This window comes from Columba livia, chromosome 4, assembly GCF_036013475.1.
Source record: "Columba livia isolate bColLiv1 breed racing homer chromosome 4, bColLiv1.pat.W.v2, whole genome shotgun sequence".
Classification (NCBI taxonomy): Eukaryota; Metazoa; Chordata; class Aves; order Columbiformes; family Columbidae; genus Columba; species Columba livia.
This window is the reverse complement of record NC_088605.1, coordinates 44,722,020-44,739,111: the sequence shown is the minus strand read 5'-3', so window position 1 is coordinate 44,739,111 and position 17,092 is coordinate 44,722,020. Positions and strand designations below refer to the sequence as shown.

Here is a 17,092-nt window from a genome sequence, read left to right as displayed (position 1 = left end):
ACTTGAGAGAATTGTCCATACATAAGTTTGCTTTTACAGTGGAGCATATAAATAACCCTACAGAATGTATTGTAGCATGCAAAAGTTAACATTCCACTTTTTCAGTACTCTCTGACAAATGATGAAATGAGTCACGAGGGTGTTGTGAGCTGACGCACTGTACATATAATGTTCTATGCTTCAATTTGGTCCCATATAAGTTTCCGTGAGTAGCACAGTTGAACTTGGATCAGAGTTGCTTCTGTTCTGTGCAAACCTATTTATAACAACAGCGCAGAGAGCCAAAACGGTTGCTTTGTAATTAGGTCTGGTATGTTTGAATCCAGAAGGAAACTTAGTTTATTTTCCCTGGGAAAGCTACAAAGTTCCACTACAGCTTTACAGTGTAACCAGGCGGATCAAGAAAGGTCCCTCATTCACCTCAAAAAGCTCAAATTATACTACTGAATTGTTCTGCTGTTACTCGCCTTTACTCTGAATGCACTAGACTGTTTGAAAACATTGTTCCTGAGAATTTGTCATTCTTAGTGTCAAAGCCATTCTGGCAGAAAAAGAAAGTCTTGTTGAGGACAAAATTCAGTCAAGATGACTGTAAAGCCTAATCCACACCTTTGAATTTGTACTGAATATCCATCACGTAAACATCTTGTAAATTACCCAATTTGTTTACATGGTGCTGTAGCTTTTTATGACTTTTCCATAAAGAAGTTATAACATCCATTCCTTTTATTTTGTTTTAGAGCATTTGAATGAGCCCCAGAACCACAAGCAAGTGAAACAGACTCTTTGCAGATGGAAGTGGTCTCATTTAACTCACCACTACCGGTGAAATAGTCAAAATAACACTTTCAGTTTGGAAATGCCATACCTTCACACACAGCAAAAGAATTTCCTGCGCCATATGTCTTTTTTAATTGTATAATATGAGTGCTGGTTTCTTGTTCATCAGAGGAGAAACACAGAACCCCCAGGACTTGTGCCTCTGATGGGTTTGCACAAATGGGAAGGCAGTCAAATGGTTACACAATGAAGTACACCAAGGAAAAAAAAAGAATAGTAGTTTAAAAATAAAATTAACAAAACAAAACACCACCAAAACAAAACCCAAACACCAAAACAAAACCACTTTTCAGATACTCTAGTCGCTATCATGCAATGGCTTATCCAAAGCAGCTCTCCTAATAAGAGTTTAATAAAAGACTAGACAACTGAACTTTCTGGAAAAGGCTATAGCTAAAGATAGTTGAAATAATAAATATTATTCATTATTTCACAAATCTCTTCCAGCACAGTAATTTTCCCATTTCATGTGCTTTTAAAGAAATGATGCTTTAAAAATTGCATAGAGAGATTAACAGCTATGGATTGATGTGGAAAGTGTCTCCAAGATCATTTTTCCAGAGTAAACTACTCTTCAAATATAACACTCCCTGGTATTTTACACCTGCACTTTTCCTTTGCAGAAAATCATGACTTCGCTGATACGTGCCAAACTGAGTAATGATTTAAAGTTGTAGAATATTGAAACTACAAAAAGGGTACCACTCCTTTACCTTGTGCTGCCTGAACCTAGTTTGAAGCCCATTTATCAGATTACAGGACCAATTCCCTAACAACTGCAGCATCTAACCTCTGCCTCCCCACCTCCTTACATAATTTATTGCCAATACATAATCGGAATATTAAAGCTAAAGCATCAATGCAAAAAGAAATTAAACATACAGGAAACACAAGGAGCACTTTTTCCTCTTCCTGAGACATTCTTTGGTTTTTGGTTTGTTTGGGTTTTGTTTGTTTGGTTGGTTGGTTTTTTGTTTGTTTTGTTTTGTTTTTTTCTGAGACAGACTTAATATTTCAAGAAAAGCCATGTAAAAGCAATAAGGGAGTTTAAATGAAGCATTGAAAGTTATCACTACCTATGCCAGAGATCTGCTGAAAGCTTGGGAGACCTCCCTCACTTTTCTTCAGGAAAACAGTAGTATCCTACAGAATGTAAAAAGGGAGTTACCTAACTAACACCACTCTCTATATAGAAAACAGAGTACTAAAAGTTTCAAAGCAAAGGATTTTACTTCCAGCCACAGGGCTGGCAAGGTGTGAGTCCAGAGGGAAGAATCTGCCTCCCTGCCACTGCCCGGTCCTCCCCCTGGCTTTATTCAGAACCAGTGCATACCTCACACTTCATGTAATTAAATCAGTACAACCATGATCAAACTGAGCCCTGCGTACTGTTTTAATAGTTAATAATCAGTTTTAACAAACTCAAGGAGAAATTTCAGTGTTTGGGGCTTTTGGGAAGCAGAAGAAGAGTTGCACTTCACCCTAGAAAAATGTCCTTAAAACGGCTGTGTTTATAACAATACCTTGAATGAATTTACCACAAAACACAAGATTAATGAATAATTTATGAGGATTAATTCACAAAAAGGCACATTATCACTGAAAAAAGGTGTTATGGGTTACTCCCCTGCAACTCTCCCATTCTCACTAGTATAAAAGGACGCCACTACACAGCAAATACACTTTGAACATTTCCTTATATCATGTGCAAATGCTGTTTCTGCCTGTATTGTGTTGGACTGCAGTACATGGGATGTTAACTCATATTGTCTTTCCCCAGCACCAAACGCCTGCATATGAAAATGACAGTAAGAGTGGGGGGGAAACAAAACACAAACAAAAAACACAACAACAAAAAACAAAACAAAACAAAACCAAGCAGTGACTAACCCTGTGAACATATTCACCGCAGAGTTAACCTGTAGAGTCTCAAATTAGTCCAGCTTGAATGAGAATAGCCACACAGGGAAATAATAATCTAACAGCTCAAAGAGACTGAGCTAAACAGCTGATGAGTTCTTTCAACCTGAGTTGTAGCCAGCCCACCTGACAGTCTAGTTGGTAAAAGCACATGGACACAAGCTGAGAGGTGGCACACTCTCACAGGACTTCAGAGGAATCACAGCAACAAGAAGGCAAGGAGCCCATGAGCCCAGTACAAATGTACGGTCATGCCTATGCATAGTGAATGTCAAAGTCCAAAATTGCAGGCATGCTTAACAAAGGTGGAGTACTTGGAATAGAACTAATTGAACTCAGAAGACAGGTCTTGCTGACCCTAACACAGAAGGCCTCCAGGAGACAAGGAATTAATTGAGTTCTCTCCTTTAATTTACATTAATTTTGTAATAGTTCTTATATTCTCTCTGTATAAGACTTCCTCCATATTGGTCTATACAGCCCCAGCTTGTTTCACCCAGCTGACCAACTTCTATAGAAACTGATCATGTTATGAAAACCTGTAGAGGTGCTACTGTACATGTGCTCCATAAGATGGAGTATATTCACATTAAAAAAAAAAAAAGCAAACAAATAAAACCCAAAGCAAACAAAAACCCCACCTACTTAGCATTCTGTAGGATCATGAAATTCAGCACAAACAACCCAATGAAATCCTGGGTATATGTTTATAAAGTCTCAGTAGAGGACATCGAAAAGATCAGAAGAGAGATAAACCTTAAGGGTAGGACATCTACAGATGGAGGCACGACTAAATTTCCCTGGCATTTCCACCTTAAAATAACATCCTACAATATAACGAAGCCTCTGGAAAACGTAACTTTGTATTTTAGCTTCACAGTAGCACATTATATATTTTCACTCACCTACTTGAATAAAAACATTTAACATTCAAGCTGCAAAAGTTCTCCCCTAAAGGGAATGACAGGCCTGAGTAAGTCTTAACGTACAACTAATTTCTCAGAAACTTCAGAACAACTAAGCACTCATACAGATAACTGAGTGCTACTGTAATAACTGCGTTTCTATGTGTTAGCTTTATTCATGTTCTCTTGTGTAACTTTTTCTAAGTCGCACAGGTTTCCGCTAGAAGACTACTTATGTACAGGTCGATTCCCAAGACATTGACACACCAGGAAGCGTATTTTCCATGACATGCACTTTGTGACTGAAAAGCAAAGGCATGGCTCTCTGGGAAAGCCAAGAGCTATCTGTAAAGCAATTGAAGAGGCTCATTTCCAGCTAAAGGAAGTGGGCTTGCACAGTGCATCCTCTTTCTAGTAATCAGGAACTGCCAGACATGGCAAAAACCAAAAGCAGCAACTACCCAACAGCAACGAAAACCCCCCAAACCACTCTGCTATAATGCACAGCCACTGCTGTAGGATGCAAACCAGTACTTTGCTATTACATGTTGATTATGTAATAATAATCAGATTCAAAGGGTTTGGATAACATTATGAGATATAACAGACATTCTGTTCACATGAAAACAAAGTTCAACATAAGCCTTTCTGTAGAATAGCTGTCAGTGTCTCAAGGTATACCCTCTGCTTCTTCTCCGTTATAAAATCCTGTATCTAAGAGAAAAACAAACTAAAAATCCCCAAACAATATGACATAAAGCTTTGAAGTCTGATATTAAAATCTAATAAGGAGTAGTTACTGCAAAAATAAGATCTTTGCAGGTTTTTCCCTTAAATGCCATTCAAGATACTTAACAAAGATCCGGAAAGGTTGGAATGCCTACATACTGGGGACAAGTAGCAAATGATCTGTCCTTTTAAAACCCTTTTACCTAACAGAAGACACTGAGAGAAGCGGTAGGACAAAGGGGAAATCCCAAGCAGCATTCTGCTGAGTAGCAGACAATATGCCTGCAGTCAACTACAAAGGCAAAAATACAGTTTTTAAAACTTTCTTCCACTGCAATTTATTGGGGTGTTGAAGAAGAACTCTAATTTGCCATGATCTTTTGCTTAAAGTCAAAAAAGCATGTCATGCAATTCTCCATTCTCCAGAAAAAGGGCTTGAAAGCATTTCAAAACAAGTCTTGGACTAAACAGAAATAGATTAAACTTGAGAAAATTTGCATCGCTGTCAAATTTCCCTTTAGATGACACATGCTCATATTTTATACTTCCTTATCTTCTCAAAGTGAAGAAAATTTCTGCTACCCAGCAGCAGTCAGCAGACTGTACTGGCACACATTAATTCAACCAGAGGCAGAGGTGGTACAGATTCCCACTGCTTTAACATACGTTGGTTTATAAGAGGTATTTTTGCAGTCAAATGATTGCACTCAAGCAGAAGCACGGACATTCCCGTCTGCAAGGATTCGATGAGCTGCATCACTTGGACATCCACACATCCTTTTGGGTGTTTTAGCCTGAGTCAAATGAACTTAATCAGAAGCTCTGTTCCAGTCCCTGAAAAAGCTGGAAGCTCCCTTTGGAGATACAGGAACCAGGAAATCCTCTGGGTGGTTGTGAGGAGGACTGGCACAGGCCTCTGGCACTGCAGCTACTCACTCAGTTCCAGTTGCATCCACCAGCTTTTCCCAAGGGTGGCCTGAGATACACGAGTCTCAAACTTTGGTGTTTTTGGTTGGTTGGTTTCGTTTGCTTGAGGTTTTTTTTGTTTGTTTGTTTTTAGTAACATAAATCTAGCTTGTTTTAGAAGATTTAAGAAATATATTCTGAAGTGATCAGTTAGTGAAACTTATTACTATGAGTTTATACAAGTGAAAGAAAAACAAAACAAAAGGACCCCAACAAAACAAAACCCCCCACAACTTAAAAGAACTTGTGGTCTATCAAAATATAGATATTAACTGGTATATTACCCATGCTGCAGGACTGACAAAAATCAAATAAGTGCTTTGATTTTATAAGATTTACTTCAGCAACTCTGTTTACTATTCATTCACACCTGAAACTGACTGCAGGAAAGATAATATTTCTAACTGTTTTGTCCTGATGAGTTGCTAACTGACCTCAGTTTCTTGGCCTTCTGAAGTCATTCATTACTGCATTTTAAATGTACATGCCACATAAACTATACACTTCATTGCTCATGGCACCTGTTAGTAGTTTTTACAATATTTTCTATAAAGCCATCCTCATATTTCTCATAGAAATCAAAACAGCTGATAGCTTAGCAAAATTACTTAAGCATTTATCACATCTTGCCTTAAGACAGCCAAGAAAACAGAACTTAGATTCTCCTGCCATCTCATGTTGTAGTCAAATCTAGATTAAATAAATATGACATAAGCAGGTGCACTCAGACCACCAGGGTTAAGTCATCAGAATAAAGTCATTCACATCACTCAGTCATCAACAGGTCCCTCAGATGTTGCTGAAACTACAGAAGCAGGATGAAGATATTATATAAAAACAGCACTCGAAAATAGGAAAAGTAGCAAGAAATATAACAGAAAGAAGAAATAAGTAAACCATTCAAGTAATCAAATTCAGTAAGTGAAAGTTTTGTTCCTCAAACAAAACTGAGTGATCAATTTTTCTTGACTCTTTACTTCAATTTGGAAAAATGGTAATAAAGATATCAGACAGCCATAAGAGAACTGATAAAGCCACCTAAGAATGAAAAACCCTTCAAAGCATAATCTATTTTTCAACATGACAAGGAACTGTAGAAAGGAGATCCATCCAGATAAATGGGAGCCATCACTACGCGCACCATTTACTGCTACTTCAGTTTCTGGAAAATTGTTGCATAAACTTATTTGATCCTTCAGATGAATATTTACTCAGTTGAATTACAAATAAAAACATTAAAGATAAATACGCATCTTTCAAGGAAATCACATAAAACCCCTTACTGTCAAGCACAGTTTACAAATAAAACCTGTTCTTAGAGAAAAATCTGACTATAATGGAGGGCCAATACAAACAAGAAGGTAGTTTTAAGCAGTTTCAAATGGAGCTATGCTGGCCCCACAACAACCATCACACTGAATTCCTAAGGGGCAGCAGCAAAATAATGTGTTCTAGGAACATCTAATTTACAATTACGAAGAAATATTTACACTAGGCAATTACCACCTAAAATGACACTTGCTATGCAGCAGAAACAAGAGAAGTCCTTATGTCTCCATTTAGTAAATAAATTAAGTCAAATTGTAATTTTGAAGTTATTAATCACTTGGCTAATAAATAAATAACAATTATGAAAAAAAAATGAATCCTTAAGCACATGCTTACCTTTGTAATATAAGTAATTCCACTGATTTAATAACAATTTATAGACATCTTCAGTATTACCTTGAAGCAATAGCTACAGCACCCACATGCACAGTTGAGTAACACTGTAATCCATTCTACTGCAAAACTTCTTGGCCACTTAGCAGTTTTACAAGTAGAGGACAGAATTTTTATTTGTAGACTGCATGAGTGCAAAATCTCCCTCTCTCCTGACCAAGGATTATTTGGCATGAGAACAGCAATATCTCATTCTCAAACTCCAGGGAGTTTTAACCTGCCCCTAGCTAAAAACTATACGATCTTTAGATTGCAGCAGAGTGTAAAAATCACTCTAATTAAATCAAGTAAGAACTGGTTTTACCAGTGTTACTGATCCCCCAAATAATTAAATCAGTTAAGAAAAATCAGGGGTTGGTACTTAGCTATACCTAAACCTGTGCTATTTTTTAAAATAAGGTTTGGAACTGAACAACTAGAAAGCAAACTTCAAGCAAGCTACAAGAAGAACCTGGACTATCGTAAGTATAAACTACCACAGAATGCAGTTTCAGTGCACTGAAAAACAAACAAACAAACACCAAACAAAAAACACCCAAAAAAAAACAGAAAACACAAAAACCTGTTTTGGCATTTGTTCTAATATGTCATGACTGTATCTTAGAGCATGCCAAATGGCATTGCAAACCAGTTGAACTTGACCTAAGGCAGCTACATTTCTGATATATGTGAGCAGAATCTAGTGTGTGGTGTCACACCAATTTTGCTTCTATGCCTTATGGTCTACCTTTTACACTTCATTGTTGTGCTCCAATTGTTGGATGCTGTTGGCCTTTCACAGCCCAGCTGTATTATCCTGTACCAAACCTCTCAGGGCAGATTGGCAGCATAGCAGGTTTCTTTCCAGTCCTGACAAAGTTAAAGCAAAGCAATGGTAATTCTCTGTATGTTGACGTGTTTCATAAGCACACCATGCAAATTTAACAGAAGGCAGCATAACAGCATAAGAGTTTAGCATATTAGCACCAGGTCCATTTTGTCACAAAGTGGTGCCCTAAAGCCTTTAAATGCCAGGTAAACTGGGAGAGGGCAGAAAGTGAGTGGTTTCTTTCCTCACACAGAGGAGATACTTCCCTGAACCGGGCACAAAGTCTGATTAGTTTCCTACCAGAATAGCCGAGTCTCCAACTCTTTTGATCACTTTCATCTAGCCTTCACAGTTGCTCCGATTAGAGATTGATCCCTGTGCTGCTCTTTCATCAGCAGCTCTGGCGGTTCGCAGGTGCCGTATATCATCACATCAGCAGGCCACAGCAGCATTCATCTCACCCTGCTAAATTCACCAGTGCACTGCATGCCCCTTTTTATCCATTCACAGAGCACTTGCAGAGGTCTCTGAAACTTTGCTTTCTATTAAAAGATATGATGTAGAATACTTTTATCTGAGGAGTTCCAAGTTCAAAGTTGAGAGAATTGAATTAGCCTTGAATCTGCGTTTCTGCTTTATTTCATGCAGTTCAGAGACTTTTGAGAACTCCCAGCTTGGCCAAAAAAAGTGTTGTTTTTTGCCCAGGGAGAAAGCTCGTTCTAGCTGACATGCCAAGGACTAAACTTTTCACACTCCCCTCTTACATTAAACACCGAGGTTGCCATGAATGTATACTAACAGCCTTAATTTTAGATATTCTGCACTGTGTGGTTTCGTGCAGCATATAACGTTTCAGTTTGCAAAAGATTCTTTAAAATGACTTCATAATAACAGATCAAGAGGAAAGGCACTTAAAAATCTGAATAATGTAAATCATATGGAGTTCAGAGGCTAAGCAAATTACACACCCCGAAGCTGCCCTTGCTGTATGAAAGGAGTCTTTCTCTAGCTCTGGGCAGCTCCAGCCCAGGGGAACTTGCATTTGAGAGTTTTCTAAACATTTCAGGTACACTTGAAAGTTGAAAGTAATTCCCATTTCCTAGGCAGGATTAGTTCGCTTCCAGCCTGTGCAAAATACCACTCATTCACGCACAGACACAACCCTCCCCCCACCCCGAGAGCGAAGCATTTAGGGTACAAAGGTGCGCGGGTCGTTTTGTTTTAGTTTTTTTTTTGGGGGGGGGGGGCGCGGAATTTTGCACCTCCGACCGCAGACAAGGGAGCCCCCGCGCTGGCTCCGGGCTCCCTCCGGCCGCTGCCCTTTTACCCACAGCGCTCCCCTGACGGCGGCGGGCAAACACCCGGCTGCCGAGCCCAGCTCATCCCGGCCCGGCCACGGAGCTCCCCCACCCGCGGCCGCCCTCCCTCCGCGGCGCCGGGCAGCCCCGCGGGCGGGCGGGCTGGCGAGCTCCGCACCGCTCCGCGCCGGCCGGGCGCCCGCCCCCGCCCTGCCCCGGGGCTGCGCGGCGGAGCTGCTGCTCCTTACCGTTCTGCTCCTTGGCGCCGGAGAAGGCGAACTTGCTGCTGAGGTCGGACTCGGCGGCGGCCCCCTGCCTCCGGCCAGCCAGGGCAGATGTCAGCAGGAGCAGCCCGAGGAGGAGCATTGGGCCGGCGGGGCGAGGGGCTCCGGTACTGCAGGCACTGGCGGCGCGGCACCGAGGCCCGGGCGTCTCTCAGCAGCGCCCGGCGCGGGCTGCGCCGCTGGGGAGAAGGCAGCACTGAGCCTGCTCTGGCAGCAGAGAATTGCAGGGTAGTTTCCACATAATCCCATCCAAAACTTTTTCCTAGAGCCCTTTTCTGTGTCTCCAGGTTTTGTTTTTCTTTGCCTCTTTTTTCTCTCTCTCTCTCTTAAAAAAAAAAAAAAAAAAAAAAAAAAGGATCAAAGCAAAATCTGGACCCAGACCAGCTTCCCAAGGACTAAACAATCCGGGGCTGTGCCGGGCGGGGGCTGCAGGAGCTGGGGCTGGTGAGGGCGCGGGGCAGGCAGAGGGGCCGGGAGAGGCGGGGGCGAGCGGGGCCGCTGCTGCCGCGGAGGAGCGCGCACCTGTCAGCCGGCAACCAGCGGCGGGGCGGGGGAGGCTGGCGGGGCGGGCAGGAGGCCGGTGGGCGGGCAGGCCGGCCGCGCTCCCACAGAAATACCTTCCTCGCCCTCGGCAGTCGCGCTGCCAACTCGGGCCCGCGTCCCTCGGCTCCCGCCCGCCCGCCGTCTTTTCACAGCGAGGGCGGCACCTGGCGCGGCCGTTTACGCCCCGGGAAGTTGTCGGTTGGGAAGGAGCCGAGCGGGGCGGCCTCGGCCGCTGCCCCTTCTCTCACGGCCAGGTGGCGGCGCAACAGGTGCTGGGGCGGCGGGGGGCAGAGGCCGCCCCCGTTCCTCCGTCCCGGCCGCCTCACGAAGGGGGCTCCCCCCACCGCCTCCGGTGAGGAACCGGGGTGACCGTGGTCCGGAGCCAATTTGTGTGTTTGATAATCAGGTTGAGACGGTGCTGGGTTGTTATTATTGTAACTGGGTTCGTGCTTGAAAATTGGATGCTTGATACCGGGAACTAAAACACAGAGGGAAGCGTTCAAAAAGACTCTGGCTGCAGATTATTTTTCTTTTGACAGAACTTGCTGTTTCAACCACCCTGAAATGAAACATCTACCATTTACATAAGCAGATGGAAATGGGTTTGTCTTTCCACAACTATCCCTCTCCAGCTGAAATGCTGTGCTTGTACTCAGGGAGGTGGTATCTGTGAAGCAGACAGCATTGGGTTTCTTTTTGCTGTTTCTCCATAAATCAAAACTGAATTTATGCGTGGAGAATCCCCCCATTAACGCTGGTGAGGACTAAAAGGACTGATGATATTCAGCACCCATTAAGATGATGGTGACTTCAGGCTTCTCTGCTAGAGTTGACATTTCCAGTTTGCTTGGAAGAGGGCACCAACACTGATTATGTGATGGGTCTGGGTAACAGGACTGAACACTAACTAGATACTGGGAGTGCAAGAGAAGCGATAGGAAAGACAAATCTCTTCTCTCAACTGAGAAGTTTTGGCAGTGTTTATTAAGGGCGTATGGAGGAAAGATGGGAAGACCTGTGCAGCCATGGTCTCTCTCACTGTCTGTGCAAAATACACAAGAGAAAAACTTAGCCTGCACTGCTGGAGTCTTGAGCACGCACTGCATAATTTCTTCTCCTTTGACCCAACTCTTTCCATTATATAACTGAGCTGTTTCTTTGCTGCAGCCAAAGTAACCCTTGAGACAGTGATAAACATTCCCTCTGTTCCTAATAAGTGACATATTTCTAGTAGCAACTGAAAGCTGTCCAGCCAAGCTGGGCTTTCTTCTGAAAGGCAGACTTGGAGCATACCGTAAATAGCAACCCTTCCCTTACAGAGTCTGAAGAAAGTAATGCACTGCACAAAGCAGACTATGTAGTTACTTTTATTATTGTTACTGTTATTAATCATTATTTTTCAGTCTTTACTCTTGCTGTTTTAAAATGGAAAATAAAAATAACATGTACTGCTTTCTGGGTCTTCTACCTTGATGATTACAAGCAGAGGGTTGTTTTTTTTTTTAAGCAAATAAATGAAGTGTTGCACTGTAACTTAACCTTTGCTGCCTGAGGATTTTGTGGGTTTCTTTGTATTTTGGGAAACTGATGACAAGTTCCCTCTGGAAAACATGGAACTAGTGTCTCAACACTGCATACATGAAAAGTAAAACATCTCATGTCTCCCATAGCTTTGAAAATCTAGGCTGTATCAGACCAGTGTTTCATCTGGCATCCTGGCTCTGACTTCTCAAAGGAAAATGCAAGAACCCACATAGTGGATGAATATGGAATAACACTGCCTGGGTAGGAAACTTCCATTCTAAACCTCCTGTTATTAAAGATTAGTATATATTTCTAATCGTTAGGGCTCTACTTCTTTTCAAAAATGCTTTTTGTTGTAAATCCCACCCAAAATATTGTGTTTGGTAATCCCTTTCCTTGTAAACATCCAATCTTCTCTGAAATTAATGCATTAATCACCATCTATTTATTTGTAATGTTATTGCTCTTCAGTTTCATCAGATATATGTATGTGTTTGAATTATGAAAATAGGTAAATAGAAATTATTTAACTTCTCTACCCTGTTCATTTTCTATGTTATAGCTCAATCATATCCTTTCCCAGCTAGGCATTTTTACTACTTTTTTCATCTGAATACCTCTGTACCTCTAGGCTTTTCAGAGTCCCATCTATTTTTGTTATGTTTTGTTTAAGGTGGGACAAGCAGAACACGATAGTCCAAGTGAAGGCCTAATCTTAACATATATCATGAAGACAGAACGTTTTATTTTTTACAGTATATCTCATTCACGTCTTTGTCTTTTTATTGGACCTACTCATGCAATGATCCACAGAAGTATTGACATTAAAAATATTCTGGATGTTGAGATAATGATGATGAACTAATGTATGTGTAGTTCAGATCATTCCTGTCAGTGCACATCACATTGCTGATAATGAATTTCAGTTGGGACCACGATGTTGATGCATCTAAGAGTTCTGGTGACCCCAGTGCCCAGTATGTATTTCTCTGGATATTGTTAAGACTCATCTGTATTTTGCGACCACAATGTTCACATTCTTTTCTACATCCATAATAAATATTTTAAACTACAAAAGGTGTGTATTCCCAACTCTTCTCCATGCTGAGAATTGCACTTCAGTCTTTGTCTTTCGTATCAGTCACTATGCCATATCTCTTCTCACAAATACTCAGTTTACGCTATGTAGTCTTTTTGAAGGTGCATCAAAGACTTTTTTATTTTCCCCAAGGTTTTGTAATGCAGTCTATAAAACTGTGTATCGAGTATTTTTCATTTAAACATGGCAAAAGACATTTCTCCATTAACTGCTGTCTTCAAATAGTTTGAGACACAGACTTTATTATGTAGAATAGCCATGCTGATTTGACAGGTTTTCAAATTGTTTTATAACTTCTTTTCATCACCCTCATTTATAACTTTTTAAAGCGTTTTTTCTTGTCCTTGGATAAAATCTAAATTATCTGGATGATCCCACAGGAATTTGTTTTGCACCAGTTGCAGAAATGTTGTTGAGACCTAGCCACCAGAGAAGGCAATGGAAATTTGGCCTGTTAGGATGTCAGAGACTTTCTGCTATGGTGTACAGCCTTTGTAATCCTGAACTTTAAGTATCCTTGAAATGAAAAGGCTTTTTCTGTGATTATTGTTAACGTAAAGAGTCATCATTAAAATATACACTCATCACACAAACTTCACTTACACCAACAAAAATGTCAAAATAACATAATCACAGCACTGACAGAGGTGGATAGTTTACTCACACTCCACCCCATGTCCCTCCACCACTTTACAAGAACAAAGATTCCCCACAGTTACTTGTGCAAATGGGCTGGAATTGGCAAGATGCATAGGTGTTCACAGACTGTCCTTTATGGTCTGAATTAACACCAGGAGATCTCAACTGAGAAAAAGAAGATTGGTTCACTTGTCTCCCCACAGCTTGTTTCACTTCCTTTTATGAATGGGGGGAGGGGAAAGGAATTAACACATATGAACTTGTATATTCCTGTATATTCTGAAGGTACCTGTATGGGCCTTGTGAGATCATGCTAAAGAAAAAAAAAAAAACTATTTTCCAAATCTTAGCATGTAATTTAAAACTAATAAATATCTGCTCATCCAGACACACAGGTAGATGTCTGCTTTTGTGCGTGTTTCTCTTCATTTCAGTGTAGTTACATATTAATTGGTTGTTGCTATTACAGGGTTGAGGTTTAAATGCTTATGTTCACATCATGGAGTTATTTTCAATTGTGCAAAGAAGTCTTAAACAGTTATTGAATGTTATGTGTGTAAAAAAATCTTTTATGGATGAGTGATAAATATGAAAACAGAAATTGCAGTAGAAACACTAATTGTCTTTTAGAAAAGCAACTATAGGTATTCTGCTCTCTTGATCACTGAGCAATAGAAAAAGAGATATTTGTACAAACAAACATGGCTCTTGTAATCTTACTAATGTTAGGTGAAGAGGCCGCATATGGAATTACACAGAAAACTATTCCTGCATTAGAAAGTACTCTGTAACTGAGGTAGCACTAAATTTTAGTATTTCAGCCTTATTGTTCATTCCCACTGAATTGGTAAACAAGTTTAACATTTGTGGTCCTGTTTCTGTGTTACATTCAAAAATATAATGAAGAAAAAGAGTGAAGTCCAAAGAGACTTCAGTTATGTTGATGCTTATACAGTGTGGACTGCTCAGACAAGGACCTCTGAACATACTTTGGCCACTTGGATTGCAACTCTCAATGAAGTGCCATTTCTATTTTGCAAATCCTGAAATGAGACTTGTGACTTAGAAATACACCTAAAGATGAGCATTTGAACACAGACTTCTAAGAATATCAATGATGTTTTGCTCAGCATTGATTGCTGAAGCAATCATTTTTCAAATTGACTCAATTGAGAACCACAGTCGTTATTGTATTTTTGAGTGATTACCATGTAGAAGCATTGGTTTAGAGCAGTCACATTTAATAATTCCAGTTATTTTATCAACTACATCCATGTATATAGTCCAAGCTACATGCCAATACAACTTTCCTTTAGGTAGGCTGCAAGACCTGAAGAAGGAGGCCCACTAGAGGTCTCCCAAACTATTTAGAAGGATGCTACCCACTTCTGGCACCTGCTAGCTCATTTGGTTCTTGATGGGCTTCCAAAGTCAACTCAAAAAAAGTGGAATGTAGCTAAGTCACTTAGGCCTTGTACCATGTTTGCTGAACTGAAGCGTGGACTGAGGCCTGAAAGGGTGTCAGGAGCCAGTCTTGAAGTTGGCATTTTCCCCTGGGGTACATAGGAGTGTTCTGGGTGTGTAGGAACTCTCTCAAGATACTCACTTTCTTCTGCAGGCTTTCAGAGTAGAATACTCCTATGGTTTCTAAGACTTACACCCCAATTCAGATGCCCTCAATATCCAAACACCATTTGCTCTTAAGAACATACTTGACGAGGTGCATGAAGGACTGTGCCCAGATGACAAGCTTGCTCAGGTACACATGAATGTTTGCTTACTTATGACTATGAGTGCAATGACTTTTTCTATGTCAGAAGCCAGATAAGCTTTCTGACTGCTTTTTAATCAGATTACATCGATTATTGATCAATAACGTCTTCTGTCAGCATGCATGAAATCCTGTCATAATCACAACTGAAGATGGCATGTCTCTATGTCAGCTGTAAATAACTATTGAATTATGAATAGCTATTGAATTTGGTCCTCCTGCCTGTCTCCCTTTCACTGAGCACTGCAAGACACAGGTTGGCAATCTGCATACAAATTTTGCTTACTATTTCCAAGCATTGCTAACCACCGCTATACCAAAAAATAGTATTTATCACACAGTTATAAAGTTGGATAGTTTTATCCAGATTCAGTAAAATTAAGGCGAAACTGTATTATTCAAAACACATATAGATATAAATAGATTATTTCATACACTGGTTACCACTCATAGCATTACAAGACTATGTTTTTTCATTTTCATACTGAAATATTTCTAAGCTATTTATATATGAATACTCTATGGCTTTGGAGCTGCTCTTCAGATAAATGAAGTTCAGCTGAAGATATTTACGGTTTAGGAGCATAATTTCACTATGAATATTTGCAATGTAACTAGCAGTTAACAGTCTGAATGCAGACTGTCTATGAAACAGATATACTAAGATCAGTCACATTAACTGTTTGAGTAGAATATTTACACTTCTTGAGTCTGAAGTGAAAAAAGCCCATTTATTGGTTTACTATGATGTCACAGGTACTTTATGTTTACTAAAGAATATTATTTATACTAAGAGCTTTGGCTCATGAGTATATTTAATTGAACTAGATTTTTATATAGCTGCGGCACTACAGCTTTAGTCTTCTGGTACACCAGTTCACACAGAGCAGGAATAATGCTGAGACAATTACATAGCCATGAGCCTTTGTTTAAGTTCAAATTCAGCAGAAGAGAACAGAAATCATATTGACAGCACCAGCTCCCAAAGAGCATTGTCTTCAGGCTAAACTGTGATTACAGCTCAACTGGTTAATGAAAATATCTAAATATCTATAAAGATATTGTAAACAAGTTCATAGGAGAGAGGAATGTCAAAAATTTAACAGGAATAGAGAGCAATCAGGAACTGAAGAGCAGACACAACCACATAAGAATGATGAGGCACTGGAGCAAATGTGTTTCTATTAGGTATGGAGCATCTGCCCTACCGCGTGACATTTCCTCTCATTTTCCCATCCTATCTCTTCCCTAGTCTTCCCCTCTTTCACCTCTTCCCTTTCACCATTCTCAATTAACCAGTTACCACTTCTACTGCACTAATTACTTAATTGAAGTCTTGGCCTCCTAATCTTATCTCTCAACACTTAATTTATGTACTAGCTTTTCTAATCCACCTCCTTGCCTCCATAACTGGTCCTCTGATACTCCCTAGCACTCAGATTTGTCTCATCTTTATACTTCACCCTGTCTTACTTCCCGTCAGTCTCTAGTTTTCACATTATCATCTCACAGAATGAGACTTTCCCACAACTTTACTCTGGCTTTTATTACACTGATTTGTTCAACATAGGCTGGAAGAGTGAATTAGCTTGTGCTACAGACCCAGCATCTGCATTATGGATGTGCTGGCAGAGATCTTTCAGTATACTTCCATAAGAAAGTTCCCATTCTGACAGAAAAATATGGCATAATGAATGGTAAGAGATCTGTTTTAAAAGGTGCCTTTCTTATCCAAACTAAAGCCCTAACATAAACATACCCACCATCTTGCCTGGCCCAACAATTATGACATTTTCCCCAGATCTCTCTTATTTTAATCTACTGTACATAAAGCTCTTTATTGACATAATCTCTCTACCTCTGAATGAGGCGCTTCCCTGTTCCACATTGCATAGAGTCAGCTGGAGAGAATGCATGCTAACGATTCAGCCCAGGCTAGGCTTGGCATCATCTATAGAAGCACATTTTTCCAAAGTCAGAAATAGGAAAAGTCTTTTAAAATGTCAGGTCACCTTAGTAGTGGTGACAGTTCTAATATTTTTGG

The 17,092-nt window shown here is 40.4% G+C and overlaps 1 protein-coding gene across 1 annotated transcript in view; it reads right to left on the bottom strand.

Annotated features, from left to right (window-relative positions):
* The window catches only part of PDGFC (platelet derived growth factor C), a 131,708-nt gene extending 121,545 nt beyond the window's left edge, over positions 1-10,163 (bottom strand). The window contains exons 1-2 of the mRNA XM_065061467.1: positions 9,995-10,163; positions 9,437-9,797 (exon numbers count right to left, since the gene is read on the bottom strand). Coding sequence (XP_064917539.1) covers positions 9,437-9,554 — 118 coding nt within the window. The 5' untranslated portion in view covers positions 9,555-9,797; positions 9,995-10,163. The remainder of the gene's footprint in view (positions 1-9,436; positions 9,798-9,994) is intronic.
* Between the last annotated feature and the right edge of the window lie 6,929 nt (positions 10,164-17,092).